This window comes from Felis catus, chromosome A2, assembly GCF_018350175.1.
Source record: "Felis catus isolate Fca126 chromosome A2, F.catus_Fca126_mat1.0, whole genome shotgun sequence".
In the NCBI taxonomy this organism is placed as follows: Eukaryota; Metazoa; Chordata; class Mammalia; order Carnivora; family Felidae; genus Felis; species Felis catus.
The window spans coordinates 5,710,469-5,726,530 of record NC_058369.1 but is presented as its reverse complement, the minus strand read 5'-3'; the positions used below and the strand labels follow the sequence as shown (position 1 = coordinate 5,726,530).

The 16,062-nt window shown below is 53.7% G+C and overlaps 1 protein-coding gene across 6 annotated transcripts in view; it reads left to right on the top strand.

Moving 5' to 3' along the window:
• CERS4 (ceramide synthase 4) overlaps window positions 1–16,062 on the top strand; it is a 34,189-nt gene that overhangs the window by 6,530 nt on the left and 11,597 nt on the right. The window contains exon 1 of one of the 6 annotated variants that reach the window (XR_006589808.1): window positions 13,755–15,940. The exons of 3 other annotated variants lie outside the window; for them this stretch is intronic. Coding sequence is in view for 1 of the 3 variants with exons in the window: in XM_045045004.1 (XP_044900939.1) it covers window positions 15,512–15,940 (429 nt within the window). In the remaining 2 variants the exon portion in view is untranslated. Of the gene's footprint in view, window positions 1–13,754; window positions 15,941–16,062 lie in introns of those variants that run through there. 2 more of the 6 variants (XR_006589805.1, XM_045045004.1) reach the window with 2 other exon arrangements.

The window sequence follows — 16,062 nt, the reverse complement described above, 5'->3', positions numbered from 1 at the left end:
CAGAGACTGGATGTCTCTGTTGTTACTGAAATATTCTTTAAGCACCACCCCTTGTAAGTTTTGGCTACGTTGTATCTGTTGCTTACTAAGGCATTCTTCCTTGCCTTACTTGTGCTGCCCAAACTTAGGTCTTCTGAGGAGGTAATATGGGAGCTGGGGCCAGAGTTAGAGCTGAGAGCAGACACAGAGAGGAATCGGATCCTGTTCGTTGGAGAGCCCCCCCACACCCACCCCGTTCGTTGGGGAGATAGACACGTCCCTGGGCCGTTACAAGGAAAAATAATGTGGACCAAATGGAGGATCCACAGGCTCCCTGATGCAGCCCGGAAGTCCTGGAAGGCTTCCTGGAAGCAGCAACAGGCAAGCTGGTTACTTGAAGGGCTACAGGAATGGTGGTTAGTGACTCAGGCCAAGGGGGACATCTGGGTATTGCATTGGAGTGGTATTTCTGAAATCTGACCCGACCCTGGGAGTCCAGCCACAGACGCTGGCTAAGAACCATGGGTGGGAGTAGGGGCTGTCTGGGTGGCTACAGGACATCCTCGGGGTGCCGGGCAGGGGGAAGGGACAGGCTTGTACTTTGTGCTGCGTGCTGCTGAGGGCTGGGAGGGGGAAAGCGGTCTGCCCTGCGCGCCCCAGCCGCCCTCCATCCCCCACCACTGCCTCACCCTGCATGAGTGCACAGCCCTGCATCTGTGTGCATCCCCTACCGGAGGAGGGGCTCCCCTCAACCGACATCTGGGAGGAAGTGCAGTGGCTTGGCCTCTAGTTATGCAAACACCTCTGGTCCTTAAAGGGCCCCGGATAGACAGCGTTTGGGCCGGGGGACCCCTCTCTCTCTCCACCCCATGCTCCAGCCCCGCAGCCCTACCCCACCTGGAGAGGATGACCAGTGCTCACATGTGCCCTGCATGGGCTCCCCACCCTTCCTAGGCAGGCTGGCGGGATGGTGGCAGTTCATAGGAGGACAGGAGGTACCGCTCGCCTGACACCATCCGGCAGGAGCAGATCTGCCCAGGCCTGTGGACTCCCAGCAGTCACTGTTTGCCACCACCTGACCCAGAACCCGGACAGGTGCGTGGAGGTCGGAGTGGGGAGGAGGTGCCTGGGGGTGCTGCGGCTCCAGAGCCCTTAAGGCCCTGCCCTTCCCCATCGTCACCCCTCTTTGGCTCAGAAGGCACTTTCTCAGAGTCCCACACCTGGAGGTTTGCCCAAAGGGCTCTTGTCCCCTCCCACTGCTGGGTTGGTTGTCCCCCAATTCCTGCTGAGGCGGGTGGTTCCCAGATCAGGTTGCCCCCCCCCCCCCCCGGCCCCTGTCCTCTCCCAGATGCCAGCCACCGATGAACTCCTGGCAGCACTTTTCCTCACCTGCGAAATCCCAAGGACAGCCCACGAGGGAGGAGAGTTCACAGAATCACTCCCTTCGGACATCGAGGCCTGAGCCTCCCATGCTGATCTTTAAGGCCCAGGTGACAGGTGCTTGCCACCCTCCCCTTGACGAGGAAGGCTTGGACCTGGGCTGACAGCCTCATCAGCATCAGGTGCCGGCCGGCCAGGACTGAACGTCGTCTTGTTTTCATTGTTGGTTGTCTTATGGTCCCTGTCCGCATGGGACCCTGACGCTGGCTTTCTCTTCAGGGGAGGGAGGGGAAGTTTCTTCTGAAGATAAGTGTACTGAAAAACAAAACTCGCCTTCTGAAGGAGACGGGTGGGTGCCTGATGCACAGATGGGAGAGGCCGGGGTTGTGGGAAGGATGGAGGGGAGGGCTCCCTAACCTAGCCTGGGGACCCCGGGCAGGGCTTCCTGGTGGACGTGTCTGAGAGCAGAGTCGTGAAGAACCAGGAGGCCTTGGCAGGCAGAAGGGAGGGCATCACTGGCTGGGGGAACAGCACGTGCAAAGATCCGGAGGCGTACCTGGGGGCAACGTGCCGGGGCAGGAACTTTTGCGGGATTTCAAGCCAAGAGTCTGATTTGCACGTTGGAAGGGCGGCCTGAGCAAAACCCGGAGGCAGGGAGCCCAGGGAGGAGGCCACAGTTACTGACATGAGACGTGAGGGTGTGGCCGTGGGACGCGAGTGGGAAGGGACCCGCTCGCTAGTCACGGGGCAGATGGATGCTATCGCAGGGACTCCGTGACCCGGGCGTGTGTGGAGGGCTCCGGGACGACTCCCAGATTCCTGTCCCCAAAGACTGGGTGGAAGGTGGGACCGTGGCCAAGAAGCCTGGGGAGGAAGAGAGCACACCCGGGTGGGGGAGGGCTTGAGCGCGATGCCTCTGGGAGAGAGCAGTCAGGGGGTCTTGGCTTAGCAGGTTTGTTGTGGGAGAGACCTGGGAGCCGTGCTGATCAGCCGTGCTGATCACAGCTTCCAGCAACAGCAGATGGCAATGGGGGTCCAGGACTGGATTTGGGGCCAGAGAGGAGGAAACCCAGCATGGGCTAGAGACAGGACAGCAGAGGGGAGGGGAGCCGGGACGCCTCGGTTCTCCGAGGGAGGGGCAGACGAGGGGTCAGATACGCAGTAAGAGGTCATGGACACGCGGGCCGCGCTTGGCCAGGGAGGTGGGGGGAGTCCCTGGGGACCTAGGCCGAGTGGGTGGGAGTGAGGTGGAGACAGAGTGACATACAGGCACTAAGGCAGGGTCCGCTTTCCAAGAATGCCAGGGTGGCCGCCGATGAGCTGAGGTTCCGTGAGCCCGTGTGCATCTGGGATCCCCAGTGGTGTAGACCAGAGTTCAAGCTCCAGCTGTTTGCCAGTTGTGTGACCCCGGGTAGATGACTCAGAGTCTCTGAGACTCAGCTTATCCACGAAATGGGGACCCTGACAGCATCTTCCTCGGGGCATGTCTAACATTTCCAGCGTAGGAAGGTAGGGCACTTGGTAGGGCACAGATCCTGCCCTGGGGCAAGCCTCTATGGGTGACACCTGGCATGGTACCAGCACCCCAGGCATGTTGGGCAATCCCTGGTATGTGTATGGGCAAGGCCTGCTGTCCCAAAAAGAAGCCTGGCTTTTGCTGCTACTTGGCCCTACCGGAACCTGGCCCCATGTACGCTGTCACCAGGGAGCGGCAGAGGGGCCCAGTGGCCAGCTGGTGGGAGAAGTAGGGCAGGTGTTAGACGAGATCGGGTGAATAAGGGGTGCCATCAGAGTGTAACCTGGAACCCACAGTTCTCTGGCATTGCTGAAGGGGCTGACCTGGATTGGGAATCGGTTTCTTAATGGTCAGCTGAGGTGGGGGGGTGCGTACTGACAGCTAGAAATGCCCCCTCTGAGCCCGTATCTCCTCTGCCAAGCACCCCTTCGGTGGGAACCTTTATGTTCCTTCTGTACTCATGTGATTTTCTATTTAAAAAGTCACCTTTAATATATACACACCCTAGAACCTTACTCAGCCTTAAAAGGCAGGACGTTCTGACAGCTGCTGCAACATGGACCTTGGGACCTATGCTCAGTGAAATAAGCTAGTCATTCAAGGGCAAATATCGTATGATTCCACCTGTGGGAGGTCCCTAGAGTCATCAAATCCATAGGAACAAAGCAGAATAGGGGTGACCAGGGTTTGGGGGTGGAGGAGTGGGGAGCTAGTGTTTAATGGGGACAGAGTTTCAGTTTTGCAAGACAAAACCCCGGAGATGAATGGTGCTGATGGTTGCCCAACAATATGACTGTATTTAATACCACTGAGCTGTATGCTTCAAAATAGTAAGGATAGGGGCACCTGGGCGGCTCAGTCGGTTGGGCGTCCAACCTCGGCTCAGGTCATGATCCCACGGTGCGTGGGTTCGAGCCCCGCGTCGGGCTCTGTGCTGACAGCTCAGAGCCTGCTTCAGGTCCTCTGTTCCCCTCTCTGTCCCTCCCCCATGCGCTCGCTCTCTTTCGAAAGTAAACGTTAAAAAAATACGATGGTATATTTTTATGTTCTACGTTTTCTACCACAATTAAAAAAAATTTAAGTCACCCTGAAACATTCCTTGTAAAAATCCCTGAATCTCAAAACAAGCAGACCAGCTTCTCCTTCCCCCAACTTCCTGATGTAATAACTCTCCTGATTATGGATATATATATATATATATGTATATATATGTATATGTGTATATACATACACACACACACACACACAGACATATAAGAATATAATCCTTATAGCCTATTTCTGTGACTTAAATTGCATATATGTGGCCATGGGAGAAGATATAAAGTCTCTTCGTATTTCTTTAAGTATTTTTTCTGGCTCCATTCTTGTTTCCTTCTCCTTTTGGGACTCTAATTAGATCTGATAATGTCCCAAAGGTCACTGAGACTCTACTTTTTTTTTTTTTTTTCCAATTGTGGTAAAATATACAAAATGTAACACTGACCATTTTAACCACTGTTAAGTGTGCAGCTTAGTAGCATTGAGTACATTCACAGCATCCTGCAGCCATCACCACTGTCTATTTCCAGATGGCACATTTTTTTTTTAAGATTTTATTTTTAAGTGATCTCTACACCCAATGTGGGGCTCGAACTCATGACCCTGAGATCAAGAGTTGCACGCTCTGCCGACTGAGCCAGCCAGGGGACCCCAGGTGGCACATTTTTATTTCATCTTTGTTTTTTCTTCTCTGTTCTTCAGTTTGGATGTTTAGGATTTATCTAGCTTCAAATTTATTAACTCTTTCTTTTATCTTCTTTGATAGGCAATGGAGCCCACATGTGACTTTTTAATTTCAAGTAATTTCAGTTTTAGAATTTACGTTTAGGGGGCAGCTGGGTGGCTCAGTCAGTTAAATGTCTGACTCTTGATCTCCGCTCAGGTCTTGATCTCAGGGTCGTGAGTTCAACCCCCACATTGGGCTCCGTGCTGGGTGTGAAGGCTACTTAAAAAAAAAAAAAAAAAAAAAAAAGTTACGTTTGGTTCATTTTTCTGCTTTTCTGCTGAGGTTTCTTATTCATTCAGTAGTAGCTATTTTTTTCTTCACATCTTTGAATAGATTTATAATAGCTGCTTCCAAATCCTTACGTGCTCATTCCAACATCTGGGGCACTTCAGAGGTTAGTCCCCATTAATTTCCTTCTGCTTTGAGTATGGGTCATGTTGCCTTATTTCTTCAAGGGTCAAGTAATTTGCGGTTGTATTCTGGACATTGTCAAGATGTGTTGGGGAGACTCTGGATTCTGTTGTGTTCCTCTGGAGAGCACGGCTTTTTTTTAAATGTATTTTTTATCAGGCAATTAACCTGTCTGGACTCAAGCTCTAAAAGTCTGTTTTCCTTATGGTGGGTAACAGGTGAGATCTCACTTCCTTTCTTCCTTTCTTTTTTTTTAAGGCTTATTTATTTTTCAGAGAGAGGGAGGGAGAGAATGAGCACGGGGGCAGGGGGAGAGGGAGAATCCTAAGCAGGTCCCACACTCAGCGTGGAGTCCGATGCAGGGCTCAATCTCATGGCCTGAGCCAAAATCAAGAGTGAGACACTGGGATGCCTGGATGGCTCAGTCGGTTAAGCGTCTGACTTCGGCTCAGGTCAGATCTCATGGTTCGTGAGTTCAAGCCCTGCATCAGGCTCTGTGCTGACAAGCTCGGACCCTGGAGCCTGCTTCAGATTCTGTGTCTCCTTCTCTATCTGCCCCTCCCCCACGCTTACGCTCTGTCTCTGTCTCTCTCAAAAATAAATAAACATTAAAAAAAAAAAAAGGGGGTCAGACACTTAATTGCCTGAGCCACCCAGGCATCCCTCACTTCCTTTCTTTTAGCCTTAGCTAGGCTGGTTGGAGCCTGCCCTGAACCACTGCACAGAATTTTTGTGTAGAATTTGGAACTTCCTTTTTCTGTCTTTCTCCTTTCCTGCGTGTCCTGTCCCATTGAGTTATTGTCGTCTTTCTGGGTTCTGTCTTCTCATTTTTCAAGCCGGCTTCTATTTCCAGTGAGTAACAGTAAAAAAGGAAACGCGCCCTGGGCCGTTCCCTTATCCCTGGTATAGATTCCCCTCCAACTGCTACCTATTTTGGGTCATGCTAGAGCAGCACCAGCAGACTTGTGGAAATGTTCCTTATCTGCACTGCCTATTAGGGTAGCCACAAGCCACATGTGGCCAATGAGCATAGACATTTTGCTGGTGCAACTGAGGAATTGAATTTGAAATTGAATTGAAATTCCATTTCCATTCATTGCAATTCAGAAAGCCCCCTGCTGTTAGTAGCTGCCGTGCGTTGGACAATGCAGCACTGAGGGGTTTTAGCTTCAAGGTAGAGTTTCTTGTCTCCGAGGGGGCTGGTCCGATGCGGCTAACTCCGCCTCCCGCAGAAGCTGAGCTCTCCTGGTGGTTTTCCATTGCATAAATTACTTATCAGGCCATCAGTGGCCCCCTGCATTTTGCATTTATTTTTTTTAACTCCTTGACTGCCCCCTCCCCAAGTCCGTGAGCATAACATTTCCTCCTCTTTTTGTCCCTTTGGTTAATTTTTAAATTAAAAAAAAAAAAAAGTGAACCGTGGTAAAATACACATAACATAGAAATTACCATCCTGACCATTTAAAAAAAAAAAAAAAGGTTTATTTAGGGGCGCCTGGATGACTCAGTCGGTTAAGTATCCGACTTCGGCTCAGGTCGCGGTTTGTGAGTTTGAGCCCCGCTCGGGCTCTGTGCTGACAGCTCAGAGCCTAGAGCCTGCTTCAGATTCTGTCTCTCTCTCTCTCTCTCTCTCTGCCCCTCCCCTGCTCACGATCTGTCTCTCTCTGTCTCAAAAATAAAATAAAACATTAAAAAAAATTTTTTTAAGTTTATTTATTTTTGAGAGGGAGGGAGACAGGACAGAGAGAGAATCCCAAGCAGGCTCCACACTGTCAGCTCAGAGCCTGATGCGGGGCTCAAACTAATGAAATGTGAGATCATGACCTCAGATGACATCAAGAGTCAGACTGAGCCACCCAGGCGCCCCCGATCTTGACCATTTTACACAGTTCAGTACTGTTAAAATATTCATATTGTTGTCCATCCATCTCTAGAACTTTCTCATCTCCCCAAACTGAGACTCTGTCCCCATGAAACACCAACTCCTCACCCCCTCCCCCGCCTCCCACCGTCTACTTCCTGTCTCTGTGGACAGGACTCCTCCAGGGACCCGCTGTGGCAGAATCAAACAGTATCTGTCTTGTTGTGATTGGCTAGCTCAACTGAATGTAATGTCCCCAGGGCCCCTCAGTGTTGTGTCTTCCTCCTCCTTTCAAATTATAACGTAAGACCTCATTGTGGGGCACCCAGATGGCTTAGTTGATTAAGCATCCAGCATCCGACTTTGGCTCACGTCATGATCTCGTGGTTCATGGGTTCGAGTCCTGCATCAGGCTCTGTGCTGACAGCTCGGAGCCTGGAGCCTGCTTCGGATTCTGTGTCTCCTCTCTCTGCGCAACCCCCCCCCCAACTTGTGCGCGCTCGCTCACACTCTCTCCCTCTCTTAAGAATAAGTAAACTTAAAAAAAAAAAGATTTCATCATATGGAACCCTGAGGCTTCTGATCTCCAACTGTTAGACATCAGGATTGCAAGTTTTCACTGGAAGGGAGAGAGGGATAGACTCCAAAAAGGCACAGGGACATCTGGGGAGTGATGGATGTGTTCATTATCTTGACTGGGGCCATGATTTCATGCATATGTACATACATCAGAACATGTCAAACCACACACTTCAGATGTGCAGTTTTTGCATGTCAGGGGTCCCTCAATAAAGCTGTATTTGTGTTTTTATTGTAATAGCCCAAGAGGGCTCCCCTCACCCCCAAGCTGTACGCTTGATCAGTTCCTGTGCAGGTGACAGATCCCACCGCCCCCGCCCCTTAAACTCCAAGAGACCTGATCCTCTCCTTTCTTGGTCTTGAAACCTTCCAGACTGACCCCACCCCCGACACACCCCCATGCTAGGTGGTGCTGGGGACCCCAGAGGTCTGTCCCTGGCCTGGCTCTCACGGTCTAGGGGGACACTGAGAGCCAGCTAGCTTTCTAAGTTCCAGGGCTGAAGAAATCTCTGAAGAAAGGCCCAGGGGTGGGGCCGGGCAGGGTGGGGCCGGGCCAGGATGGGGACAGGGCTCTGCTGAGGGCCGGAAGGACAGAGAAGGGTTCTTAAGGAAGAAATTGAATCTGACTCAGGTCTTGAAACACTGGTAGGACCTGGTCCTTTGAAGCACCTGCCGGTGGCACAAATGGAGGGCCTGAGGCGCTTGTCCACACTGCAGACTTCTGATCTGCCTCTGAGAACTACCGACTTTGAGTCGCTGGGGAGACAGCAAAAGGATGAGTTTGTAAAGAAGTGCTTTGTAAATTTCGGATACACTCCAAAGTCTGAGAAACATGACATAAATATTAAAAGAACGTGGAAGAAAATATTTGTATTTCAGAATATGAAAGACCTTACTTCAATTTTACTCATTAAAACATCATAGATGAAGTGGCATGTAAAATGCATCTATAGTTCTTAAATGGTAGTATGATGAAGACATACATACCCACTGCCAGGTTAAGGCACAGACTATGCTTGAATAAAGCAGGTGGAGGCATTTCAGGCTGAAGGCTCGGCTGATGCAAAGGCCCGGAGGCTGGACCGCTGGGGAAAGCCCTTGGGCATCCCAGCGTCTGGGTATGGGATAGCGCGGGGGCTCCCCGGAGCCGTAGGAGGGGGCGGATTCCATCAGGGTGGCCCACGGCCAGCCCCAGGCAGCTGCAGAGTGACCCCCATGGCCCCAGTGTCAGTGGTCCGGCCGGCTGAATGACCAGTGGCTTCTTGCTCTGAGCCCGGGCTTCCCAGTTCCGGAAATGGGGAGACTGCGGATCTGCGTTCTGGGGATCAAGCTGACCTTGCCTGTCGAGGCAGATGGTTTCTTTTTAAGGAGGCTCTGCACCCAGTGTGGGGCTTGAACTCACAGCCCCGAGGTCGAGAGTCGCGCGTTCCCCCGACGGAGCCAGCCAGGTGCCCCGGTGGTTTCTTTCTCGAGAAAGTCGGACCACCTGTGCCAAAGCCCTCGTGCCCACCCACCTGTCCATGTCTCTGTACCACCCGTTCATTCATCCACTTAGCAAACGGTTGGCATCTAATGTTGTACCAGGCCCTATTCTCAGGATTCAACGGTGCCTAAAACAACACTCTGGGCTTCACGAGTCTTCGGCCTTGAGGTGAGACGGGCAAACTAGTAAATACGAGCTCACATAGGACAGGAAGACTAAAGGAACAGAACGGGATATGGAGACGGAGTAACACAGAGGCTTCTTTGGTAGCCATCTGAGACGTTTTCTCTGATGAGTGAGCTGGGATATGAATAATGAGACAGAGCCAGACACGGGGCTGTGTGAGGGGACAGTGTGTGCAAAGTCCCCGGGGCAACAGTGAGCTGGGTGAGTTGGACACAGCACATGCAAAGCCCTGGGGCAGAAATGAGCTTGGTGAATTAGAAGGCCAGCAAGCAGCCATCGTAATAAGTTGAGTTAGCGCAGTGAGGGAGGGTGTGTCAACAGAGCCGGAGTGCGGAGGGCACACGTGTGTCTGCATAGCAGGAGCTGGGGTGAGGCAGAGCCCTGGACCTGGGGCCCTCCTCGGGGTCTTTGCAGAGAACGGCACGGTAGTGACTCCTGGACTGGCTCTCCCTCTGGTCATTCGCACCCCGTAGGGCCTCTGAGCAGAGAGGCCCAGAGCAGAGGAACCAGGGCTATCTGGAGGGGACAGCCAGGGCCCAGGGCAGGGGCGGCTGCGGTTATCTACAAACAACCCCCGCTTAGCACATCATGTGTTCCCTGCCTGGGCCTCCAGCCGGAGTCAGGTGACCCCAGGCAGTAGGCCAGGCTGCAGGGGCCGGGAGACTGTGTGTATGTGTGTGTCCGTCCCTGGGCGGCCCAGACATCTGGAGTCTGAATTGATTTCCTTTTTCACAACCCGGGCAAGTCCTGCATTTCCAGCTGGACTTAAAATAAAACAAAACAAACCTATGTGCACAGCCCTGCTCTGCTGGGGCTGGGGCGTTTGGAGGTTCTGGGGACCAACAGGGAGCCGTAAGCTCATTCGGGCCTCTGAGCGGGGACAGGGACCCTCTGCTCATCCTCTCTCCCCGCATCAGCCCGAAGCCCTAATCTCTCCCGGTCTGGGGATATTTTTAGCCACTAAGAAGGATTATCAGAGTCTGGCTCCCAGGTGGCAGGGGCAGGGCTGGGAGTGAGGCCAGAGAGGCTTCAAGACCCAGCAGTCCTGCTGGGAGACTGGGGGCAGGGCTGGGGTGATGGGGATGTAGGCTCAGTCTGGTTGGGCTGGACCAGCCACTCGGTGAGTCTCCAGATGACCTCTCCGTGGCCCTGGCCAAGCCCAGCCCGAGTTTATTAGCTGCAGCTTTAAGGGAAGGCTGCGGAGGCCAAGGAGGTTCTGGGAAGAACCATCCAGCACCCCTCCTGCCCAGACTGCCCCTCATCCCACGCTGCCCTCTCTGCTGCTAATACAGAAGTCAGTCACACGTAGTGCCCGTTCTACCCCAGGGGTCGTTGCCACCACGCCGGGTGGGTATCCCATTTTATACATGGGGAAACTGAGGCACGGAGCAGCCTGGTTGCCTGCCTGGGGTTGCATTGCAGCTGGGACTCTGGCCCGTCTGCCGGGCTCCAGACCCTGTTCTCTCCTCACGCCACAGTGTCTCTTCTTTATCGAGAGGGTGGAGGGGTGGGAGGGGACAGACACTTTAGAGACAGGGTAGGGCTTCCGGGGCTAAGACCTCTGCGGTCCGGGTGGATCATTCCGACGTGGATGCCAGAAAGGTTTGCCTGGGCTTGCTTCAGCTGAGGGTGCTGGAGTTCCAGACTGGTCACGCTTCCTTCCTTCTCCATCCCCCACTGTTCCAAAAAGACTTTGTGACTAGCTCCCAGTATCACAGTGAGCGAAGCAGGGCTGGGGGAATGTGCTTTAACTGAATCCAAGGTCGGGGCAACCGGGGGGTACTTCCAGGAGGAAGTGACAAATGAACTGGGTTTTGAAGGATGCGTAGGAGTTTGCCAGACAGACAAGGAAGGGGTGTAAGCCCTGTGGAGGCAGAGCCCTTGCCTGTTCCCTCACGATGCAGTGTTCTCAGCACCCAACATAGGGCAATAACTATTAGACGGGCATTCTAGGCAGAGGACAGCAGTTGTAAAAGCTGGCTGTGGGAAATCCTCTGGTGTGGGGGGAGCAGGAAGCGTCAGGCAGTGGGCTTTGAAGCTGGGACATCGGCCGAGGCCTCAGATTGGAAGATGCCATCGCCCGTGTGTACTCTTCCTCCTCCCAAGCTCATCACGGCTTTTGCACGCGTCACAGCTGTGGTGGATCCTGATCTGGGTGGCCCTTGAGTGGGGGAAGAACATGGCATTGGGGGCCTGGACTCCTGGGTTCTGGCTTCAGCTCTGGCTGGCTGGGGGCTTTCCCGGGACTCCCCGCTCGCTTCCTTTGTGCTGGGGGTGGGGGGGAGGGGGGAGGGATGTCCGCTGGGTGAGGAGGGGGTTGGAGATGCCCTGCAGTGGGTGTGGCTCTGGTTGGGAGGCGGGAATGCCGGCCTGGGCACGTGTCCCTGTGCCCCTGTGGGTGTGTGGGATCAAGCCAACCTTGCCTGTTAGTGAAGACGGTTTCTCCAGAGAGCTCAACCGCCCGGGCAGACGTCCCTGCGTCCACCTACCCATCTGTCCGTTCTGTCTGGGACGCCCGAGTCTCGTAGGTCTAGGCTAGCCACGGTCGCACACCCTCGGCCGCTTGTCAAGCTGCTGCCAGGGTGTCCATTGGTGGCACTGCCATTATCAGTCACCTCGCTGATTGCCAGATGCCTCACAACCTGGTCCTTTGTCTCCGCCCCTCCCTGCGCTATTCCACACGTCCCCGTGGACTTGAACGTCAGCCCTGCTGGCTCTGAGACTCAGACTCTGGGGCTTTTTCTTTTTTCTCCATTTGACTTGTCCTATTGTGATTTATAAGAAATAGGTGCTTGGCCTTTGTCCCTGGTCTCGCACAGAGCTTCCCAGACCCTTAGAATTTCCTGTGATAAGACTGATCAAGGAGTCTCTGGTTATGTTAACAAGATGGCTTTGGGAAAGCCCCTGGTTGCCAGAGGAAGCCACTGTGAACCCAGGGTAGAAACTTTCAGTGCCCCCTGGTCCCACCTCCAGGGAGGGGAGAGGGCCTGCAGGTGAACTCAGTCATCAGTGAATGATGATTTCATCCAGCCTCCTTTGTAATGAAGCCTCCATGAAAACCCAAAGGGCATAGTTCAGAGAGCTTCCTGGTTGGCGAACGCATGGAAATGGGGGGGGGGGGGTGTGGTACATGTGGAGATGGGTGCCCCTTCCCCATGCCTTGCCCTCAACATCCCTTCTATCTGGCTGTTCCTGAGTTGTGTCCTGTTGCAAGAGAACTGTGATCTAATCAGCAGCGTGTTTCTCGGCGTTCTGCGAGCTGCTCTAGCAAATTAATCAAACCCAAGGAGGGGGTCCTGGGAACCTCTGATTTATAGCCAGTTGGTCAGAAGCACAGGTAATAATAATTTAGGCCCAGTTGGTGTCTGAAGGTTGGGGGGGGGGGGGACGGTCTTGTAGGACTGAGCCCTTGACCTGTGGGATCTGATGCCGTCTCTGTTGTTGAGTTGTTGTAGGACAGCTAGCTGGGGCCGTGGTGGGGAGAAGCCCACCCATTGGAACTGGAATCAGAAGGGTAGACTCGGGGCGCCTGGGTGGCTCAGTCGGTTAAGCATCTGACTCTTGATCTCAGCTCAGGTCTTGATCTCAGGGTCGTGAGTTCAAGCCCCACATTGGCTTGATGTGGAGCCTACTAAAAACGTCAACAACAACAAACAGAACAGAATTATAGACTTTTTTTTTAATTTATTTTATTTTTACCCATTTATTTTTGAGAGAGAGAATGAATGAACGAGCGGGGGAGGGGCAGAGAGAGAGAGGGGGACAGAGTATCCCAAGCAGCCTCCGTGCAGATGGCACAGAGCCCGACGTGGGGCTCGAACCCATGAACCGTGAGATCATGACCTGAGCCAGAAACAGCCGCTTAACCGACTGAGCCACCTAGGCGCCTCCAGAATTATAGACGTTTTAAAAAAGAAACATTTAGGGGCGCCTGGGTGTCTCAGTCGGTTAAATGTCCAACTCTTGATTTCGGCTCAGGTCATGATCTCGTGGTTCGTGAGATCGAGCCCCGCATCAGTCTCTGTGCTGACAGCACAGAACCTGCTTGGGATTCTCTCTCCCTCTCTCTCTGCTTCTCTCTTTCTCAAAATAAATAAACATAAAAAAAAATAAATGCAAACATTTTAATTTGCAGAGAGAAAAGGGCCCACGTTGTAGATGCGTAACTCTGTGAATTTTCTCAACCTGAATAACACTCGGACCGGGAGACAGAACATGCCAACCCTGGGCAACCCCACATCCCCCTTCTGGTCACTGTCCCTAGAGCAGCCACTTTGTGATGTCCAGCACTGTGGTAGGCAGAGTACTGCCCCCTTAAGATACCCACGTCCCTAATCCTGGAAGCTTCGTGTGGCAAAGGACAGTTGAAGTTGCTAATCAGCTGACCTTGAGATGGGGTGACCCTGGATTCCCTGGTGACCCAGTGTCATCTCAAGGGTCTTTTTGGGAGGGGGGGAGGGGGCGTTGAGGAGAGCACACACAAGCGAGGGAGGGGCGGAGAGAGAGGGAGAGAGAGAATCCCAAGCAGGCTCCATGCCTAATGCAGAGCCCGACGCGGGGCTTGGTCTCGTGAACCCTGAGATCATGACCTGAGCCGGAATCGAGTCGGTCGCTTAAGGGAGTGAGCCACCCAGGCGCCCCAAGGGTCTTTGATAGAGGGAGGCAGGAGGGTCAGGGAGAGAGATGTGGGCTTTGAAGACAGAGGGCGCAGCCTTCCAGGGAGTACAGTGGCCTCTAGAAGCCAGAAAAGGCAGGAACGGGTTCTCTCCACCTCCAGAAGGAATGCGGCCCTGCCCAACCTTGATTTCAGCACCACAAGCCCCCGTCTCAGACCGCTGACCTCCAGTGTCTCTCGAGGGGGGCGCCTGGCTGGCGGTTCAGCAGGTAGAGCGTGCGACTCTTGATCTCAGGGTCGTGAGTTCCAGGGCCCCGCGTTGGGCGTGGAGATTACTTTAAAAATGAATACATAAATAAACATTTAAAGTCTCTGGGAACCTGCGCCCCTCCTCTCCACCTCCTTCCGGTGGACATCACCCCCTTCCGGCCTCCAGAAGGCCACTTCCCACACCGGCACCAGTACCCCACAGTTTGTCATTGTATCTAAAATAAAACCAAGGGCCACAGAACCCCCAGACTCCACGGGCGGGGGTGGAAAATGGTCCAGCCACCCCAGAAAACAGTTTGGCAGTTGCTTATGAAGTGAAACAGGCGACTGCCCCGTGACCCAGGGATCCCACTCGAGCCCCTAACAGAGGTTACCTTTGGATGGGGGAGATGGAGATTGACCGGGAAGGGGGGAAGACGCACGAGAGCTTTGTGGCGGGAGAGGAGGCTGCATGACACAGGTACCTGTATTTGCCAGAGGCGACTCTACACCGAAGATTGATGCATTTTGCATTTTTAATTGTAAATGTTGGAAATCATCCGAATTCCTCCCTGAAGCCTGCGGGCCCCGGGTGACCTGCCCCTGTCCCCCCTCCCTGGCCTTCCCTCCTTCCTCTCTCCCCCTCACTCACCCTGCTCCAGCCACAGGGGTCTCTTGCTGTTTCTTCAACACTCTGAGCTCAGTCCTGCCTCAGGGCCTTTGCGCCTGCTGCTTGTGCCTCTGAAAGCCCCTCCCGACCACCAGTACCCTCTTCTGCATAAACCGGGGCCCTCCTCACCTCTGGGTTTCACGTCAGAGGGTATCTCATTAGACCTTCATTGGCCACCTCATTTAAAGCCATGGCCACCTGTGTATTCCCTACCAGGTCCCATCACACCGTGTTACCTCATTCATGAATGTTTACTTGTGCATTGGCTGCTGTCCCTGCTGGGCTGTGAGCTCCATGAGGACAGAAATGTGTCTCCTTTTTTCCCTGCTGTATCCTCAGCACCTAGCCCCATGCTGGCATGTATAAGTTGATCAGAGAACACCTCGTGGATGGATGGACAGACGGATGGGCAGCTGGGCAGGCAGATGGATGGATGGGCTGACAGGTAGAGGGATAGATGGGTAGAGGGACAGCTGGGCAGGCGGACGGACGGATGGACCGATGGATGGAAGGATAACTGGTTGGTGGATTGGTGGATGGATGGACGGATGGATGGACAGTGAATGGATGGCAGGGAAGAAGGCAGATGGACAGATGGCCGTTAAGGATGAACACCCTAAGTGGGGACCAGTGTGGGGGTCTGGACAGTTGTCTTAAGATCTTGGGAAGGGGCGGGGCGCCTGGCTGGCTGAGTCAAAAGAGCATGTGACTCTTGATCTCAGGGGGTTGTGAGTTCAAGCCCCATGTTGGGTGCAGAGATTACTTAAAACTTTAAAAGGTAGGTAGGTAGGCAGGTCGATCGATCGATCGATAGATGGATCTCAGGAAAGGTCACAGCTGCTCAGACTCATCCAGACAGCCACTGGAAAGCTTTCTTGGCGGAAGGAGGCTCCACTTCCGTGGCACACGGGGTCATGCAGGGGACTCTCTTGCCCAACCGCAGTCACATAGCAAGCGAGGCAGCGACATTCACACCTGGAAGGGCGGGCGGTCAGGAAGGGAGTCGCGGATTTCCCTGGTCGTCCTGGGCTGCACTGGAGGGACTGTCCCACAGCGACGGAAAGCTGTTCTGGACACCGGAGAACTCGAGTTGATGACCCCCGTCAGCCAGTCCCTTGACCACTGGCCACCTGTTTTCGCATCTGTAAAGTGCAAAATACTAGCTGTTTTCAGGAGCTGTGTCCGAAGGGTCAGTAGGCACCGGGCTAAGCACTTTGTGTGTCTCATCGGGCGGGGCCGACAGGTGGGTTACTGTCCCTGTTTGCCCAGTGAACTTGAGATTCAGAGAGGGCAGCTCATTTGCCTGAGGACACACAGCCGGAGGCTGCCGGGCGCTGGGGGGGAGGAGAGGGCGGGGTGGCGGAC